Source organism: Crassostrea angulata, chromosome 7 (assembly GCF_025612915.1).
Source record: "Crassostrea angulata isolate pt1a10 chromosome 7, ASM2561291v2, whole genome shotgun sequence".
NCBI lineage: Eukaryota > Metazoa > Mollusca > Bivalvia > Ostreida > Ostreidae > Magallana > Magallana angulata.
The window spans coordinates 40,577,016-40,592,926 of record NC_069117.1 but is presented as its reverse complement, the minus strand read 5'-3'; the positions used below and the strand labels follow the sequence as shown (position 1 = coordinate 40,592,926).

The 15,911-nt window shown below is 33.6% G+C and overlaps 3 protein-coding genes and 1 pseudogene across 12 annotated transcripts in view; 2 read left to right on the top strand and 2 right to left on the bottom strand.

The window, feature by feature from the left end:
• Positions 1 to 1,143: 1,143 nt before the first annotated feature.
• Positions 1,144 to 3,319, top strand: LOC128191331 (uncharacterized; annotated as a pseudogene).
• A 1,603-nt stretch (positions 3,320 to 4,922) lies between these two features.
• LOC128192202 (uncharacterized) lies at positions 4,923 to 6,433 on the top strand. The gene is made up of 3 exons (XM_052864709.1): positions 4,923 to 5,113; positions 5,202 to 5,665; positions 5,764 to 6,433. The coding sequence occupies exons 2-3, from the start codon at positions 5,202 to 5,204 to the stop codon at positions 6,431 to 6,433; spliced, it is 1,134 nt and encodes a 377-aa protein (XP_052720669.1). The 5' UTR covers positions 4,923 to 5,113.
• A 164-nt stretch (positions 6,434 to 6,597) lies between these two features.
• Positions 6,598 to 8,558, bottom strand: LOC128192203 (L-proline trans-4-hydroxylase-like). Of its 2 annotated transcripts, XM_052864711.1 has the most exons (9): positions 8,452 to 8,558; positions 8,285 to 8,366; positions 8,074 to 8,152; positions 7,873 to 7,983; positions 7,693 to 7,784; positions 7,529 to 7,619; positions 7,088 to 7,217; positions 6,833 to 6,984; positions 6,598 to 6,740 (listed from the first exon to the last, which is right to left on the bottom strand). In XM_052864711.1, exons 1-9 carry the CDS (start codon positions 8,465 to 8,467, stop codon positions 6,657 to 6,659), a joined length of 837 nt encoding a protein of 278 aa, XP_052720671.1. In that variant the 5' UTR covers positions 8,468 to 8,558; the 3' UTR covers positions 6,598 to 6,656. The 2 variants fall into 2 exon arrangements, with proteins under 2 accessions (XP_052720671.1, XP_052720670.1); XM_052864710.1 differs by having other exon boundaries at positions 6,643 to 6,984.
• Positions 8,559 to 9,862: 1,304 nt separating this feature from the next.
• Positions 9,863 to 15,911, bottom strand: part of LOC128192196 (protein vav-like) — a 30,992-nt gene continuing 24,943 nt past the window's right edge. For 8 of the 9 annotated variants that reach the window (XM_052864695.1, XM_052864692.1, XM_052864697.1 and 5 more), the window contains 6 exons: positions 15,695 to 15,861; positions 15,303 to 15,425; positions 13,699 to 13,789; positions 12,924 to 13,026; positions 11,901 to 12,055; positions 9,863 to 11,775 (listed from right to left, as the gene is read on the bottom strand). In XM_052864695.1, the coding sequence (XP_052720655.1) occupies positions 11,728 to 11,775; positions 11,901 to 12,055; positions 12,924 to 13,026; positions 13,699 to 13,789; positions 15,303 to 15,425; positions 15,695 to 15,861 (687 nt within the window). In that variant the 3' untranslated portion in view covers positions 9,863 to 11,727. Of the gene's footprint in view, positions 11,776 to 11,900; positions 12,056 to 12,923; positions 13,027 to 13,231; positions 13,320 to 13,698; positions 13,790 to 15,302; positions 15,426 to 15,694; positions 15,862 to 15,911 lie in introns of all 9 variants that reach the window. The other variant, XM_052864694.1, reaches the window with a different exon arrangement.

Genomic DNA, 15,911 nt, shown 5'->3' with positions numbered 1-15,911 from the left:
CAAAAATCAAAAGATTTCATCTTCACTTCGCCCTATATACCCGGAGAAATTAACACGAACGAAATTGCATTCCTTAATTTTGTAATGGGGAAAAATCCATTTGAATGCTAGTATTTTTTGGGACTTATTGCAAAATTACTCAACATTATCTGGGTACTTTAAATGTCGTTTACAATGCTTTGTTTTAGCCATAACCATGCTTTTAGTTTTTCTCAAATTTATATGAGAGTAGAGAAGAAGTTTTTTAAGATTTAATACATGCCCACTGTTTGAACATACTGATCCCGCCTTAGGGTCTAATACCTGACCAAGGAGCCATGAATTACAAGTATATAACTTTGGCAGAAGGCTTCATTATGGTGGCATATCTCTGCCCCTTGTGTGGAAGTTATTTTTCTATTAATTATGTCGACACGCAAGATAAAGATGTTGACATGCAAGATAGTTAATGTCAACATGCAACATAACTATGTTGACATGCAAGAAAAATTGCAATCAAATAAGAGTTATAAAAAATCTCAAATATCGCCAACATGTGACATCCAAGATTGTAGATACGCTGTACCTACTGATGTCAACATGCAACTTATTTATGTTAACATGCAACTTCTTTATGTCGACATGCAACTTATTTATGTCGATATGCAACTTTGTTATGTTAACATGCAAGATAGATATGTTGACATGCAACATATTAATGTCAACACGCAACTTAGTTACGTTGACATTCAACTTATAAGTTGCATGTCAACATATTTATCTCGCATGTAAACATAACTAAGTTGCATGTCAACATTTTTATCTCGCGTGTCAACATATGTAAGTTGCATGTTGACATAGTTATGTTGTATTTTGACATAATTATCTTGCATGTCAACATATTTATCTTGCATGTCGACATATTTGATAGAAAAATAACCTGCACACAAGGGCAGAGATATGCCACCATACTTAATGGACATCATAACCATGCATTTAGCTTTGTTCACATGTATGGGAGTAAAGAAGACGATTTTTTAAAATACAATATAATTAAAACTAGAAACTTTCATCTCGCTCTATGTTATGTATGGTTATCGTTCGTATATCATACATAACAGAGAGTGAGATGAAAGGTCTAACTCTATTTAGATTGTTGAAAATATGGCTTTTATATACACATGTGGCTTTGCCAATGGGGCCCTCTGGGGTGGTAAGGTCTAAAGTTCACAATTTAGATTTCTCATATTCTAGTGATGCTTCAAGCCAAAAAATGGTAACTATTGAGCTTGTAGTTTTCAAGAAGTTGGAAATGTAAAATTGTTTATGAACGACGCACAACGCACGAAGACGGACAAACGGCAAAAGGTCACCAGACCAACTCGGGTGACCTAAATCTGTAATAAAAATCATTCTGTTGACACAATGAATCCTTTTAAATTCTTCTCCGTAACAATGTTTCATTTCGTCTAAATCAGCTATTTTAAAGCAGGAAATTAACTATATTTCAGGGAATACAACACAATAAAAGATCAAGATCAATGAGCTCTTGAATGCATGCGAGACGCCTTTGGAATAATTCAGTTTGATATAGGTAGTGGATTAAACCAATATAATCCTGCCTAATAAACCATAATAAATAATTCCTATGATAAAATTCAACTGAAAAATTATATAAAAAACAAGTCAAAATTTATACAATAAAAATACAACACAAATAGAGCATTTACAGTACAAAAGAAAATTACACAATACAAATTAAAAATACATGCATATACAATATAAATAAAAAAATATATATATACAACACAAATGGAACAAAAATTAATAATTGTTACATATGACATACCATCGATTAAGCAAATTTGTTGAATTCGTTATTTCATATATCAAACTTATTTAATCATTATTTTGAAAATTTAACGATTGAAATTATTTCATTTATCGATCGCCTCATTCCCCTTTTACAGATTTACGAAGTTCTTGTTCTCAAATGTTAAATCTATTACAAAATGCCTTAACATCAGGTTTTTATGATATGAATTATAGAGTTGTCTTAAATTGTTTCTATTTTAAAAAGAAATCATCAATGAGTTTGTGTGAGCAGTAAAAAGATGGCCAATATTTATTCCTTCATATTAAGGTGGTATGGACACCTGCCGATATTAATGTGGATAAAAGTACATCATAAACAAAATACTTTCCCTATTTTAGAATTTTCAAGTTTTACAATGTTTGGTTTTTTGGGGGGGGGGGGGGGTTGGCGGGGGGGGGGGGGGGTATTGGGGGGTGTTTGGGTGAATTTTTTTTATTTTTTTTGGGGGGGGGGGTTCTTTGTTTTTGTTTTTTTTTGAATAGGTAAAAACTATAAAAGCCCCAGCGATATTCAAACTCTGATTACTTTTATATTCGTAGTTTACGTTCTCACCCATTGCTATTTTGCTAAAAAATTATAAAATAATACTTGAACTAAAATCACTTATTTAAGAAAGGAAGTGCGTCACAATATGTGGGTGTCCCATGCCACATTTAAGTTCTCTATGTTAAGGTAAACAAAAATCGCATTCAAAAGCATGCGGGGATCCAGGAATTTTTTTTTGGGGGGGGGGGGGGGCGGGCGGCAATTTCCCCAACTTACACAAATTATATTTTCTATTAGATAACACGACAGTCATAACAGTGCATCAGAAATGTGAGGATAATACTTTTGAAGAAGTTCTTCTTGCAAGTGGAGGGCCATGGGGGAAAAATCTGTAGATGACCAGTTTATAAAGTTCTTATCAGAACTGTTGGGTGAAATTGTATGGGAGAAAGTCAAAACAGAACACAAGGAAGATTATCTGGATATCTTTTAAGAACATTTGAATCAAAGAAACGAACAATCAAATCAGACAAGAATGGAAATACTCGAATGCCAATACCATATGCACTTAGAGTCCCATGGAGTGAAAAACTTCAATGAAATAATTCAGAAAAGCGAAGCACATAAAGATAATGTGACAATATCTATTTGAAAACTTGTCTGGAAAAATGACTTTTTCAGAGGTTTCTTTAAGAAATCTATTAGCGCAATTGTTAAGTATGTTGACGAAATACTCCAAGAACTCAAGGCAAGAGATATTGTAGTAATATACTTGGTTGGCGAGTTTTCTGTCTGCAGGTTCAGAATGCGATAAGTGTTTTTGCTGAAGATATTATACCACTTAAAGAAGAGCACGACCTTGTCGTCCTTAAAGGCGCTGTCTGTTTGGGTCATTGTCCAAATGCTTTCTCAAGAAGACACTTTCAGACGAAACCAGAGTTTAAAAAAAGTATACATCCAAAAGAGGTATCTTTTTAAAGGTTTTATTATTTTAATGGTAAAATTACTTTCACAGATTATAACAGTCTATCTTATACGACTTCTTTTGAAACTTTTATGTAAGTTACGTGTTCGTGTAATTATGCACGTTGATTAAGCACGTTAATAAACCTCCGTGTGGTAAGTGTAGTGGTAGTTTATTTATTCATATTGACGTGTATAACTTCCCCTACTTAATAATAAAACAAGATTAAAAGCAAATAGGAAAGTCAGCAAGCAAAACATTAATTTTTAGGTCAACAGTGAATACCCAATATATTGAAATATATGTTCAACATATATATTAGTATGTATATACTAGCTTCAAGATCTGGTATCCTAATATGCGGATGTAAATTTAGTTTGCACAGTTATTGTTTATGACTCGGGAAGGAGACAAGGTTGCAGCGGTGTACATGCAATATATGACAGCACATCCACTTATATCTACAGCAACTGTGCAGAGGTGTCTTACTTATGTATATTGCCATTGACGGAAGCGCGTTTGAAGTGTCATTCTAACTTAACTTAAACTAGTCATCTCGAGCTGACTAAATAAAATATAAAGTTTAACATCTCGTCCGTCAATCCTATATTCAATTCATAAACTTTAATTAAAACTAAAAACGACCATTAGCGATTGCAAAACATAGTTTATCAATTGTTTGACGATTTTTTAAATTATGAGAAACAACAATTTACCGGGAATTGTTAACGAATCTAAATTATAGTTAACAGATATGAATCAGGATATTTATCAGCAAAATATAGTGTTAAGTCTTAACGTTTATTTACAAACAGAGAAAAATTCTAATTAGCTTCGGTAAACTATATAGTTTACAACAGTTAAATATGGTTTTACAGATGAAAACTATATTTAACAGTAGATAAACCTAATTTATCAACCGTGAAACTATGTTTAGCTAAATTTTGTGAATTCGGCGTGCCATAAAATGTGAAATTTAAACAAATCTTTTAAGGAATATATGCATACATTTTCTCTTAATTAAAGTATGAAATAAAATAAATCATTAACCGCATATATTTTGACAAAATTAAAATTTTCTTCGTTTCATCAAGAAAAGATAATTCTTCAAAAAAGTGTTTAAGGTGCAACATGACAGGCTTTTTATATGTTGTTAGTAAGGTGAATATGATTCATTTCACTTTCATTGTCGTCTAGCAATATATATATTTACATGTAACTAGTTTAATTTAAAATGATTCAAAATTGTTCAATATCCCTTCGTTATACATTGAATACCTATTAGAAGCGCAATGAATAAACCAGAGATGAACACAGCGAAAAGGAAAATAGAAATACTGATAATGTACAGGTATAAAATTGTCATTTATACCTGTACTTCTACGTATGCACTCTTGTTTTGCATTAAACAATAACTGATATGTTACTGGGTACTTGTACGTTGACAATATATATGTAACTCATTCCAATATCAGACTACTTGCAGTAAAGCACTGTGTATTTGTATACTATATATATGCTGCAGTTTTTATTTGCAAGTATTTTTTTTTATCAAATAACATACGCCTTTTCTCGATCTCATTATCTAAGAAGAGATACAACACGCCATTCAATTATCTAGCATGTTCCATGGTTTAAAAAATATCGCCTCATCGAAACTTATCGTGCCAAATAAACAAATCTGGAGATGGTTGAAGATATTTGGGTCATCTTTATAGCGACAGAACTATTTACGTGATTGATAGGAATTTTAAAGTCTGAAAGTACGTGCTATTGGGAGTTTGGAAATATATTGCTGCAAATTTAAGGTGGGGATAAATATGTGTTTCGTCTGCAGTACATGTATTTTAATCACAGTTGACCTTTAACTTTACCATGTGAACGTTTTAATTTCAGATGGCAGAAAGGGTTTTGAAGATAGGATTCATTGGCGCTGGTGCTATCAATTTTGGTCGTCCGCATTTGCCCTGGGACCACGCCTCCCGCCTTGAGCAGATTGGCGGCATCGAAGTCGTAGGCATCGTAGAACTGGATGAAAAGTTAGCTACAGAAGTTCTCCAAACTAGACAGTCGTCTGCTAAGTATGGCAGTATTTACAAAAATTGTAAAATCTTCAAGAACTACAAGGACCTCATTAAACTGCAGCCAGACGCAGTATTCATCGGAATACCACCTGCCTACAGAGGGTCTTTTGGTGAGGGTAAAGATCTGGAGCTTCAATTTGCACGAGCAGGAATAAACGTGTTCGTAGAGAAGCCCCTTTCGGTTTTGGCACCAGAAGAGTTCATGTCCTACGCTAAAGCTGTGACGGAGACGTGTAAGGAGAAGAATGTTATTCTGTCTGTGGGATACATGTTCAGGTATAGTAAATTATAGCTTAAATATATTAATCGTCACGTTTTCACATCTCCAAGTGAAATATTTAAGTATGTATTCATAAATGTACCACATCTTTCAGATACCATGCTGGCATACTCAAGATGAAGGAACTGATAAAGCAACATGGGGGTAAGGTGATGGCACTGAACGCGCGATATTACTTTGCATACACTAAAGCTATCAACAAGTACTGGTTCAACGAAGACTTCAGCGGAGGACCAATCGTCGAGCAGGCCACTCACTTCTGCGACTTGGCGCGCTATATCGTTAGTGACGTAGAAGTAGACACGATTCATACTCTTCTACTCAAAGATTCCGATCCTAGCGGCGCAGGTCATCTAGACTACGTACCCCAAGAAGCCGAGGACGACATTACACCCGCCAAAAGAATCCCAAGAGTTACAATGAGTCATTGGCGATTCAAAGATGGCGGGCTGGGAACACTGATGCATTCAGTTGCCCTTCCAGGAACAAGGTACGAAGCCAATATAGACGTTCAGCTAGACGGCCTCAAACTGTCGCTAATCGAACCGTACGAGAAGGACTGCATTCTACGAGTCCGCAGTATCAATAACGAGGACGCCAACAAGGACCAAGACTTCACTTTTCCTTCCGACGATTCGTATCTGACCGAACTGGGGGCCTTCATAAAGGCCATTCGTACAAACGACCCTTCTTTGGTGAAGAGTCCCTACAGTGACGCGGCTCTTACCTATCAAATGACATGGGCCATTCGGAGAGCGTCTTAAAGCGAAATTTACAATTTGAAGTTGATCTTGAATATACCCATGCAGAAAACGATGAAAAATAATCATTAATGAAATATACATTGCATTATTCTAATGTTTTTAATCATTGTGTACCACTTTCTTCTAACAAAGAGTAATACTATAGATATAATTTGCGTAATTCAGTTTGTCAAATGACACTTAGTTATGATATGTGTAATTCACTCAGTTTTGACATGTCGTATCACACTTGAGGCTGTTTAGCCCAAAAGTCTTTGCCAGAAAAGTCACTGAAGTTTTCGCAACTCGCTATGGCAGAATTCTCAACCTGTAAATGAACACGAAATGAAAAATGTATGCATGCAATTCAGAAATGTTAATATTTTTGTTGGTCTCTATTAATATATGTAAAATATGTACTGTATGTAGAGGAGTATATCCTGGATGTTTTTCGTGTGGGCCCGGATCGTTGGAAGCCCTATTGTATGCTATAACAAGTGCTCGTCTCTGGTTCCCGCTTGTATTGTCACTACTAGTATGAAGCACGTTACAGTGGAAGAATAAAGCATCGCCTAAAACGAGAGGATTGTTGTTATCTGTTGAAAATCAATGGTTCGGTAATGGAGTTAGAGTTGCTAGAGAAACGTCCTAATGTATATGGTCTAAGATTATAACCTGCTTTTAATTCCACGTGGATCAGATCACACACTTTCTCTATTTCCTGAACTCTTTCGACGTCAGCTCCGGTTTGTTCAGCCACAATCAAATGGTCAATCCGCCCACATTTGTGTGAGCTTTTCAGGACCTTTCATTTCAAACATGACGCACAATAGATAGATATACAGTGTAGGATATAGACAAAATGACCACAGTAAACAGATAAAAAAAAGTTGTATATATTAAGAGGTTGGTTGATCAACATATTTACCATCAAATCTACTCTAAACTTTGACATTTGATAATTTTGGCCATAAACTAACATTTAGTAAAGACAAAGTCCTAATATTTTAGTTTTAAAACATGAACATTTTCCTATATCTTTATACAGAGCTCTTCTTCAGAAGGAGTTAGATAATGTCTAAAAATGGCCAAGACCACCCAGCCTTCTTAATGTACCTGCAAGCAACCGTTCTCCTTGTTGCAGTCATCTAAAGCAACAAATACAGTCATCATGTCAGGAAAGAGACAACCATACTTATACCAGTACCTATAGAATGGAATAATAACCTGTTGGCTTAAAAATAACAATGGTTGCGTCAATGGTTGTTCTGTGATCTTACCCGTAATCCTGATGCCATTCGAACGTCCCTCCTATGTATGGTTCTTTGGTGATTAACTTTGTGTGGTAATGGTAAACCTCTCCCCCTAACAACTAGAGTAAATATGTGCCCTAATATTTATCAGAACTAAGTGCTTCTCCGAGTCAAAGAAAAGATGTCTGACATGATGCATTTCTTCACCTCTTGACACGTCTCTGCAACTTTTCTAGAGCGCGCCACCATTCCCGTGACGTCATTTCCTGGATGCTGCCATAAAACCAACTTTGGTTCTTTGCCTTTCTTGTCGGGTCTCTACGAAATTAATAATAAAGTTAAAATATTGACCGACACACCCGTGCATATTATTCTCTATATGTGCAAAATTATTTCATATTTTCTCACTCCGTACTGATGTTTCACAAGTTCTGGGTTTTCTACAGTTCTGTGAACCTTCTGTAGCTCGGAGTCAGATAACAATCCTCTGAAATCAAAACACCGATTCGAGGAAAGTCAAGAATTCAGTTTTATGTAAAATAAACAGAGCTTTAGAATCCTTTGCCAAATGGACAATAGACGAATGATCGTAGTCAATGGATTAATAAGTTACGGGTACCTTACTATTATGCATCCATCCTCATCAAAATGCCTCTTGGCCTCATCGGTCACTTTAAGCGAATTATCTTTATTTTCGTACTCTAAAATTGTAATCAAATTGTAATTCCGCTATTGGTACATGCACCAACTTCATCGAGCATCTCTTAGAAATCTTATAGAAATTACCTGCAATACCCATCATCAGGAAGTTGTCACTGGAAAGGTTTGCTTAACGAATATATCAAGCTTTAAATACCTGGATCATACTACATCTTGACCCTACTATTCGCTACACATATCGGTACTTGTGCTAAAATTAACTTAATGTATAGTCTATTTTAATATTTTAATACTTTTATCTCAACGATTTTGGTCAGAATTTATTTTTCTGTTTTTGATTTGTATAATGCTTTAGCAATACATTTCTAATAGTCAACCAAACGAGTTCTAAAGAGATACAGAGCTCACTATTTTTTGTTTTGTAAACAAAGCTCGGGTAATGGTTTTGTTTACATTTTGAATGCTGAGAAGAACATTCCAGATTTAGACCTAAAATAAATGTGATAAACGTAGGAATAGTTTTTTTTCAAAACGAATTAGCAGATAGTAGAATCAGCTTAAAAAGAACTTTTACTGATATTTTGAACAAATGTAAATAAAAACATGGCACGAACCTTCATAGCTTGTTTACATAACAAAGAATTGTGAGCTCTGTGTCGTACTTACAATTCTACGACTGACACTTATATTTTGGTTGATCATTAGAAATGTATTACTGAGCATTTTAAACAACATAAAAAAAACTGTGACCATGCCGCATTAACTCTACATCAGTCATTATCCGAGAATGATTTTGTTGTTGTTGGATTTCTCCAGTGTAATAGTGAAATATGATAAAACATTCATCCCAATAATAATCTACTTCAACTGAACCTGAAACGTCGTTTTTTAGCCGGGCTGTCCTGGCTATAGGCAGGCAAATCGCCAATGTTACTATAAATAGCACAAATAAACAAAAAACCAAACAGCGTCAAGGTAAAGCTTCCGCTATACCAAATAGTTACACAAAAAGCCACGTTTTGTCAAAAGTGTTGGCATTTTGTTTCTTTTTTTGAAATTTCTAATGAATTGTCTATCTTTTTTAGTTTTCTTATTAATAACGTGTTTTTAAAACATTACTATGCATTTTGGACACATACAATGCGCATTAATTTCCATAAACTACTTTGCTGCGCGATGAAGAAACGGGCATTGAATATATAATGCTTGTTGCAAAATTCAAGGCAGCAACTGTTGAACTTTTTAACTTCTACTAGACAGACATATTTTTTGTTTATAGCCGCTTACAAAATTTGGTCGCTCTCTGATGCTTTGCCGACATTAAAAGCATGAGAGAGAGAGAGAGAGAGAGAGAGAGAGAGAGATATATATATTTTCAGTCTTTACTACACAATATGCATAAAGACACACCAAAAGAGCCCGGCTTTCAGTACTTCAGTACTTTGATCATTTTAATGCTGTACGAAGATATGCCGTACGTGTAATCTAAACTCTTTAATCATATGCATTATCGATATTAATATTCAAGACACACACCAAAAGTTTTTATAAGTTTTATTAACCAAGTTCATGATAAATAGCACTCTTCAACAAATCATCCCAACTTATCAAGATAACTGATCAGCTATGGTGATAACATATTTTGACTTCTTTGTATACCTGTAGTAATGGGGGGGGGGCTGTTTACAAATACATAAAACAAACTTTGATAGTTAATCAGTACATTGATTTAATACCAACTGTATGGAAGAATCGGATCACACCTTTATTCAATACTATGATTATAATGATAAACAAACCGCTTCAAAGTAAAAATGTTGTACAGTATAGAGACACAACTCCTTCATCAATTAATCATGAATTTTTAATTTAAAAATAAATTAGTTTTCATAAAATGAAAACAGAGACATATTGAATTTTATTTTTATAATCAGTAGGTGGTAAATAATAATGTCGTTAACCTTATAATACAAATGAAATATACATATATCTGGTGTCACCATTAATTAATTAATTAATTACACAAAGGTCTTAGTAGTAACCAGTTTCAACATTCAAGCTTGTTTCTTATGCCATTATATTAGCCTAGATACAGAAATCAAACTATCAAACACAAACAAATTCTAACAAAATGAAGAAAAAATACACAGAAAATGTATATTTATATAAGCAAATAAATGTACACAGATAAATTTGTTAACATTTTTCTGGACAGATTCCACAATACATATTATATGAGGGAAGGTAAAAGTCTAGAAATGATATAGGTTGTACATATATGAGGGTTTCTTATAATGCTTTCTGGGTGAAAAATTAAATGAAAAAAAACCATGTTAACTGGTACTAAGTAATTATAAATGTGTTGTTAATAAATCAGAGCTTTACTTTAAGATACATCAACTCTCTTTTCTCTCCAATCAACTTCTACTAAAAAAAATACATGATTTAAATGCACCCTATTCTGGAACACCATGCTGGGCAAATTTTTACAGAAATTTCACTTTATCATCATAATCTCACAAATTTATTTCAGAAATTTCTGCAAATGAGAGTTATATCCATTAGCAGAGGGACAATAAACCCTTCATCAAATACTAACTTTATTGAATTTATCTGTCAGAGGTACAATAGGCTAAAAAAAAATCTTCATTTTCAGGTGGATTTCATACAGAGGCAAGATGAGTGTGCAAATATTAATGCATTAGTTTGCAAATATAATTAATATCATTTGTGCAATCTTACTTAGAGCAGCTAAATAACATTTAGACTAGATTTGAGTGAAGTTCAAAATTTCCTTATTCCAAGTAGACGGAAAGCTTCGTTTCTAGAACAGCATCTAAGCTAAAAGAACAGCAAGAGAAGATTGACAAAAGGATTTCCCAGGCATGGAATGGTTGGGGAATGTAATAACAATACATACATGTATATTCCACTACGTAGGGTTATTATGCATGCTGCTCGTCAATAACAATACTGTCAGTGCGGTGATGATTCATTAACAGAGTTAACTATGTAATTGCTATAAATATCACAGAGTACAGGAGACGTCCCCCGGACGAGAGACTTCACGTTTTACACGGAGTTTCCTAAACAATGTGTCAATCTACAAATCAATGAGAATGGCACATTTTGCAACAAAAAAAAATAATAATAATAATGCAAGGTATGGTGGATACACAGGGTGTAACAAAAGAGTGTTCTCTGGTAGCTCTACTTGGGAAGCTGGTCAATGGGGTACAACAAATCACAGTAGCTGTTGTCGCCAACTTGCACTGTACTTGCTGTAATCGTGTACGGGAAAATAAATCCTTTTGGCCGATATTGCTTGGTCACATGGTTACAAACTTAGCAACACAATGGTGATTGGAGGTCTTGCATACGTCTTTTAGCTTTCATCGCTGATCAATCGTCGTCAAGTTCTCTTACATACGCTAATGGGAAATAACCATTCTGAAAAGACAACATGCAACTAAGTAATGTAATCATGAAAGATAAAAAAAACAAATTTCGATTTTCAATTTTTTTTTTTTTTTTTTTTTTTAATTTCAGAAGGCACGAATATAATTTTGACAAACCTTCCCCGAAATGCAGTGTTCTCCCTTCCACCAGCCTTTATCACTTCCTGTCTTGCTCAGGATGGCCACCTTGTCCCCGCGACACAGGGATAACTGAGACGTAGCCGTCGCTGCATAGTCGTAGACCGCCTCTGCGTAGCCCAGAATGCGGGTATCTGTACACCCAAAGTAGTCATCTTTAGTATAGGATTCCTTGTAGGATCTAATTTGTCTACAGATTCTATCTTTTGTTTTTTAAACATCACAATTTTTTTTACTAGCCTTTATAATAAACTTTTAAAAAAGTAATGATTGCAAAATTGTATAATATTTTATATAATTTGTAATGAGCAATCTGACAATTTTCTATTTTAACAAAAATAGATTGTTTTTGATAAAAAATGAAAAAAAGATTTCATAAGCATTAATCAATTGAATCATTATAAGAGAAACAAACAACTTATCAAATAAATAAACATGAAATGCTGAATCTAAAAATTTAAGCATAAGTTACTGATTTTTTTTTTACTCCAATTTTTTTTTAGGCTTCGAGGCAATAAAAGCAAAATTCTTGATACCTTTTTAAAATGTTTAATTTTTCTGTTTATATCAACTACAGATTTAGTAACCCTTACAATTTTTTAATTTTTCTGCTTAAACTGATATTATATTTAGTAATCAATTATAACCAATATAGCATACATTGTAGTAAATACCGGTAGATCATTTCTTAAAATAATAATCAAAGATCATCTCATCACTTCTGCATGAAAATATATATTAATTTGTAAACTAATTTTTAAATTCATCATTACTTAAAGCAAAGCATGAGAAACAGTTAAAAAACCTCAAGGTAAGCGTATTTATCAACATAATTACCAGAATTGGGTCCTTTGGAACAAAAGACAGACACCAGTAAAGTCTATACACACTAACATTCATATAAAGTTAATTTCTTAATTTCATTTAATGAGTACATGTGTATCGTGCACAATTCTTGTATGCTACATTAAAATTTATTTTATTACTTCTCAATTAACTTACTAGCACCTCCTCCACTTTGAGTTTTGAAAGGAAATTTCAGGGTAGTGTCCACTCCTGGAAAACTGTCTGCCAATGAGTTCTCTTGATAGAACTCTACTAATTCCTGAAAATAAAATGCTACAAATTAAAATGGTTTAAATACATTAAATACATTAAATACATAGTCAATCAATATTTTTCACGATTTTTTTTTTATTATTACATGTATCATGAAAATTCTGAATGTTTAAAAGGGTAGCCTGTCTACATACAAAGGAAAATGATGCTTCATTCCTGGAAGCACCCTTTCATGTGATTATTCCTCTCACCTTTACAGATTTGAAGTTCTTGTCTACACAAATTTTATAGAATCCATCTTCATCCTTGCGAACTTTAATATGTTGAACACTGTTATTTCTAAAATTCAAATTATACTGACAAATTATAACCCACTTTACCTGAGTTTGATCTGGAGTCGGCATGCAGTGACAGTAGACTAGCTTGAGCTGGTTTGAACAGGTTCATGCTACTCTGCTTAAAAGTACTTACACTTCTATAACAGCAGACGTCAATGATGAGGTAACTATAGAAGAGGAAACTGAGGAAACCCAACAGCATTATGGAACCAAAATGTCCTCTGCTTACCGGTATGTCCCTTTCACTTTATACTTAAACATTTAACAATCTCATTTTGTGGTGGGGGTGGGGGTTTGAAGGGTGTCCTCAGTTTGATGAGCAAGTTTTTTGGGGGGTCTATATGACAGGCTACAAGTCTTGAGCCAGCGAATATACTCACAGGAAGAGAAGAAAAGAATTTAGTATCGGCTAAATAAAACAAGCCTTCCGCATTCTTCTCCACTCGGATGTGACGGACTTGGTTATCATACCTAAAATATACAGGGACATGCAGAAATTGTATCACTGAATGACATTTCATGCAAGAAATAATGCCACAGTTTAAATACAATGTATGTACTATTCGTCTGTAAGAATGACAGTAACAACATGCACAGATATAAGGATAAAAGTTCTGATGTATAGACAGATATTCACTAACATGGAATTTTTACATATACTACAATGTACACCGATCTTTCTAATGCATTTAACGAAGAGTATAAAAGCCTAATACTGACTACAAGTATTCTTCATTTTTATATTTGTATGTTTATATACAAAATCTTATTTAAATTTAATAGCTGTCATTAGCGGACACTTTATTCATCGTCAATTTGAAAATTATCAGTAAACACAGTTCTGCAATTCATTTAGTTAACAAATATGATTGCTTTCCATGTACATACATGTATATAAAAAAATACATTAGTAGAAAGTAAAATATCAACAACAAATAAAAACAAGTAACTTCAAAAGGAGACATCTTTCTCCTTATTGTTGAAGAAACAAAAGGTATACAAATTAATTTCCCTACATTGAAACTTTTCAATTTAAAAAACAACAGCAAGTCTTTAAAAGTAAAGTCATCTAAAGTAAAATGAAATACATGCAAGTTGAACTCTAGGACAAAAAGCACTTATATCACTCCCCTGAGAAACAGTTATACATGTACATGTAGTTAACTGTGACCAAAGCAGGAAACTATTTAATGTCTTTTAAGATAAATTTGGTGATTACCGTGCTATAAATTGACAATTTATTTATTTAAGTAAAATAGCAACAAATTTACCTTATAGGCAAATTTGGCTGTGAGCATAAGTCACTGTATCAATTTTCATTTCAATATGTTGTTCAACTTACAAAATAAATAATTTGAATTTATGGCTAAGAACTGGCTGTCAAATACACATTTAATGGTGATATAGCCATTAATTTCATGTTTTTAATACTCAATTCTAACTGCATTTTTTGTGTTAAACCATTGTCCCCCTTGATTTTATACAACCTGAATAGAAATGTCATTGACAACCAACGACTAAAAAAGTTTTGATCGGAAAAACATATTTGTTTAACAAGAACCTAATAAAAAATAACCGAGAATTACATAAAAAGTTACCGCCTTCTAATTCCTTCACTATAATATGAAATACCTATGTCATTTTTGGACATTTTAATAGTCAGTGATACTCTACATGTCCATCTTCTCCATCTTATTGTAAACTGTCACTGACAGTGCTTTATTTTTTTTTCTAAATAAAATATTAAAGATTTTCAGAATACCAGTACATCCTTTATGAAGCACATGTAAAAGTACCTTAAATATGGAACCCCCCTCCCCCTTTTACAAAAGTTTAGCTTACAGGAATTTGAGTGTAATAACTCAAAACTTTTATCAGCTTAAAGTTAATTATTCAGTACTCCTCCGGATTTTGTAAAATAGAGAGTATGGAAATGATAAACAAAGCAATGTCAAAACATAATAAAATATTTTAACTTAATTACCGAATACTCAAGGAGAGCTCGCCTTTCCTTCCTGGATTTTCGGACACTCGTATTAAGAACGTCCCGTTTGGCATATGTTCCATTCTGTGGTTCGCAGTGTCTCTACCCATCGGACCGACGAACCTATAACACCCAGATTTTTAAAAATTGAAAATGCTTTTCAAAATCTTTGTATTTGTCAAACAAATTTTTTTTTTAAATCGTAATTTCTTTAAATTACCAAAGAAAGACAAGAATCTTTAACCTGTTTGTATCATTACAATTAAAACCTCTCAAAGTTAGCAAAAATTCTTCACTTTATGAACAACAATTTTCAGGTACAAGCCAATTCAAAATAAGGATAGGTGCATAAAATCACGTGTTCATTACACAACAGTGCCAGCACAACATACCATTTATAAACACTGAGCTGATCGGAGGAGCGGTCATCGTCCACCACATTGACATAAGGTTTATTGTTAGCAGGGGAGTGGGCGCGGGGAGGTGATATATTACTGGGGGTTCCATTCTCGGTTCTAGACCTTATTTTCACATCCAAATAGGAGGGTTTTCTCCGAATCTGGTGACAATAAAAAGCCATCACGTGTACATGTACATGTATTACACACA

Bases quoted from the DNA above. Each gene is read 5' to 3' on its own strand.
- LOC128192202 (XM_052864709.1), top strand. From the start codon at position 5,202: ATGGCAGAAAGGGTTTTGAAGATAGGATTCATTGGCGCTGGTGCTATC. The intron at 5,666-5,763 runs GTATAGTAAATT...CACATCTTTCAG, and splicing joins TCTGTGGGATACATGTTCAG to ATACCATGCTGGCATACTCA.
- LOC128192203 (XM_052864710.1), bottom strand. The intron at 8,153-8,284 runs GTACCCGTAACT...TTTTGATTTCAG, and splicing joins GATGGATGCATAATAGTAAG to AGGATTGTTATCTGACTCCG. The intron at 7,785-7,872 runs GTGAAGAAATGC...TATTTACTCTAG, and splicing joins TTGCAGAGACGTGTCAAGAG to TTGTTAGGGGGAGAGGTTTA.